The following is a 3,724-nucleotide window of genomic DNA, read 5'->3' on the forward strand; positions in this document are numbered from 1 at the left end:
AGTGCTGTGCTGTTTCCCTGTCTGAAAGATTAGAGCACAAGACAAGCAACACCGAACCTACTTGTTTTGTTCCAGAGGACTCGACCAGTGGCACAGTGGAACTTGGCTCTCTCTACAGTGCGCTCCATTCAATCTGCGGGCTGGGCACCGCGGGTGGAGCTTTGGGCAAACTACAGGACACTTCCCTTGGATGCCCAAGATTCCTTTTTACAACTTTCAGAAGACCCTTTCTGAAACCACGTTATAAAAGTGACTAAGTTTTCATGTTTGAGAAGGCCCAGTACTGCTTCTGCTTCCAACTCAAATTCATCTACAGCAGCTAGGCTGTCACAACAGTTTCCTAAACCCTCCCTCAGCTCCAGCAAAGCAGACAATTTTAAATTAACGTCTCTAACAGAAAAGCTATCATCTGTGATTTGAAATTCTGACTGTACAACAGGCTGTCAACAGTATGAGGTCTACCCTTCCCCAGTTTACAGCAAGGCACATGCTCCAGTTCAGAGCACTCATCTTCAATATGAAGGAAACCAGCACAGTTTAGACAAGCCGTAAACCAGCTCTGTCATCGAGCAGAACTGGTCACCGCGTGGGCCCTCATTTTAGGTACTTACAAAATCTTGCTGAATGTCAGTGAAATCTTTTCCGTATTTTTCTAGTGCTTCTTCAAAGAGGTTTGCCTCTGAAGCAGACCACTCCTCCATCTCATCTCTGCACAGGACTGGCCCACCTTGTGGCACGAGCGCAGAGATTGCCTTGGAAATGTCATAGACATTTTTGTGCAAAGTGTCCATAGCATGGAACTACATGGTTATAAAAGAGAAAGATAAATGTAAGGACAAGCACCTAGAGGAGAAAAAGTGCTTAACAGTGAAACAGCAATTACAAAAGATTCTGCATCAAGAGTTGAGGATGCAGTATTCTACACCTAACACAAGTCAGTAAAAACTTGTTCCACCCTCAGATTCACTGTAATTGTCAGTGCACAAGTCTAAAGTTCGCTAACAATAGGGCGTCTGTGAAACATAAGCCCTTGCATATCAATAATTCCCACTTCGCTACTCACCAGCACCACCACTGTAGCACTACTGTTGAGAAAATGCACGGGTAGAGACTCATTCACCCCAGGACGGGGCAGTCCTGCTAGATACCATTTGCAGATGGGGCTCAGAGATAAGAGGGCCAAGGGCATATTTTCTAGTAAACTTAGCCATGCACTTTCTTTGTCGAATAATCCAAAAATTAAATTAAAAAAAATATTTAAGAGCAGCAACACACACCTAGAGAGTTCTGGCCCAAAGGCCAGAAATCCCAAAGAAGATTCAAGACAAGTCACACGTGATAGCTGTGTAGAAAAAAAGAAATACTCCCAGGAGCAATTACTCCTCAGAAAGCTGAGCTACAACTGTCTGCAATTTGTGATTTACAAGGGTGAGCAGAGCCCCTGTTGCAAGGGAGGAATTGGTATGAGTAGGTGAAAGCTTGGCTTTGTTTCCCCATTTCTGGAGTTTTAATCGGGTGTTATTTGCCTTTCACCACACCAGTTTCGTGCACGTGCATCATTAAGCTACAATGTTTTGTTGTACAATTTGTTCTATATACCATTTCACATCATTCCAGTTATGAGGTGAGGCTTTGATAAGAGTTCTCTGGAGACGTCATAAATTTTATTCACATTTTCATTAAAAACTTTCTCTGGCGTGGAAGTTTAAGTTTTCCCTTTCCTCTATCTGCTCAGAATCATTTAGGACTATAAAATATTAACAATGTCACCACTCCTCAGGTGCTCTAAAATAGCTCATCCAAGAGAAGAGCCGGATTGACTGAAATTTCTTAATCTGACCACGAGCTTTTCCCCTAGACGATCTGGCCCAAGGATGCCAGTGGCAGTGTGGTGCTGGGGAAGTGACGAGGAGTGGCACTCTGGCGTTGTAACAGTGCCAACAGGCAGATAATCATTTGCATTCTTCTCAAGACAGCTACTAAACCCACGCAAGAGATGGGCTGTGAAGCATGTCATCAAAACATTTTAACAAAACAAAACGCACAAAAAATTCTCAGAATTATCCAGGATGGATCATAGGAGGCATAAGGCCAGAAAAAGTTACTCCAAATGTAAATAAAGGGTTCCTTTACAAAGACGGGATCTGCTTCACAGCAGGCTGCAATTACAATCCATCTGCCCCTCGCTTTTTGCCAACTGTTAGTGCTGAGGTGATTATTTTGCATCTCTCTCAAACTCAAGGTCCTCTTCAGGATCTCACCAGCGTGATGTCCCTGGAGGCTGCTGCAGCACTCATGTGCAAACTCGGCTGTCTGACGGAACTGCTGCAGTCCAGTGCTCGGGCAAATGTACCGACAGACCTGACAGAAATGAAACAGAGCATTAACTTTGCACCCAAAACAAGCATAAATACAAACACCCAACCAACACTGTTTAAGATCAGCAGGCTCCGTTTCTCAGTAACCAGATTACATGGTTTGGCACTAGTCTTGAGCCAATGACTGTGCTCTTCAGATCTGGTTTGTTATTATGAGCGCTCTACCTAGTTCATATGACCAGAGGGGCTTAGGCATAGGAGGGGAAACAGTGGAAGACTCAAGGATCAGAAACAGGGAGTTTTAACCTACTCTCTTATCCCTTATATCTCCACAGGCTTAAGCTTTAACAGACACTGAGCGCAAGCAAGCTTTACGAATGGCAGAAGTCTATTCCTCAATGACGACAGCAGAGCTGCATTGTCCAAATATACAGAGAGATGTCAAGACCAGGCAGAAAAAAAATGCAGTAATGCAAGTGTTTTTCTAAAAGTCTCAGCAAAATTAAAAACAATCTTTATTTTACAACTTAATATTGTATATTACATATATATTCCATAGCCTGCAAAAGAATACAGCAATTCTTGAACACTTCCCTATGTCAGCCACTCCTACATCTGAGGCCACTACTCCCCTGCTCCTCATTTTACTCCTAAAGAAATCAGTTGGGAAAACCTTTAACAGGAACATCGGTTCCAGGAGTTCCTATTCCGCTTGGGGCTTGCTACGCCACATGGGTGAAAGCACAAGACGCATGTGCTTGTGCGTATGAACTAGAGCTGACCTCCTCTGAGCAACTATGACAGATCACTTCCCCAAAGCAGAAGATTGCACAGAGGAACAAACTTGTGCCAAGCAGCGCAGGAGTAGGAAAGGTAATCATCTAGGCAGTAGTTGTCATCAGATAGCTAGTTTTGGCCAAAACCCAAAACAGCCTCCCCCACCCGAGTTTCTGCGGCCTCTCCCCAGCCTCCCAGTCGTTATGCCCAGGCCTGCTTCACAACTCCCCTGTCCCCAGCTTCAGCCGAACCAATACTGTTTTATGCGTATGTGTGTGTCATCTAACTATAAACCGGATCACTTTGCTGGTTCCAGACAGAAGCAATTTTTATACTGATCTTCTCAGTGACTCTCATTACAGCATACACCTTTGAGTGGCTGCATTAGCAAACTCAGCAAGCAGCAGCAAACAGCCAGAAAGAGCTACTAAAAAACTTCTTCGCCACCAAAAGCCTACCAGAGGTGGAAACCCCCCAGCTCTGTGGTCACGCTAAACCAACCCACGTGCAAACCAAAGCCCCACCCCCCGGGGAACTTCTACCCTCTCACTTCCTGCTAGGTCTTCCTGACACCAACAGCAAAGCACTGGGTGGCTGAGTGGCAATTTGAATCAATCCTGCTGACAAGT

The 3,724-nt window shown here is 44.7% G+C and overlaps 1 protein-coding gene across 1 annotated transcript in view; it reads right to left on the minus strand.

Annotated features, from left to right (window-relative positions):
• Nucleotides 1-3,724, minus strand: part of MTA1 (metastasis associated 1) — a 73,041-nt gene that overhangs the window by 42,700 nt on the left and 26,617 nt on the right. Inside the window, exons 8-9 of the mRNA XM_010139371.1 lie at nucleotides 2,262-2,361; nucleotides 612-800 (exon numbers count right to left, since the gene is read on the minus strand). Of these exons, the coding sequence (XP_010137673.1) occupies nucleotides 612-800; nucleotides 2,262-2,361 (289 nt within the window). The remainder of the gene's footprint in view (nucleotides 1-611; nucleotides 801-2,261; nucleotides 2,362-3,724) is intronic.

The sequence above is a fragment of the Buceros rhinoceros genome, unplaced genomic scaffold (genome assembly GCF_000710305.1).
Source record: "Buceros rhinoceros silvestris isolate BGI_N320 unplaced genomic scaffold, ASM71030v1 scaffold17957, whole genome shotgun sequence".
NCBI classification, from domain to species: Eukaryota; Metazoa; Chordata; class Aves; order Bucerotiformes; family Bucerotidae; genus Buceros; species Buceros rhinoceros.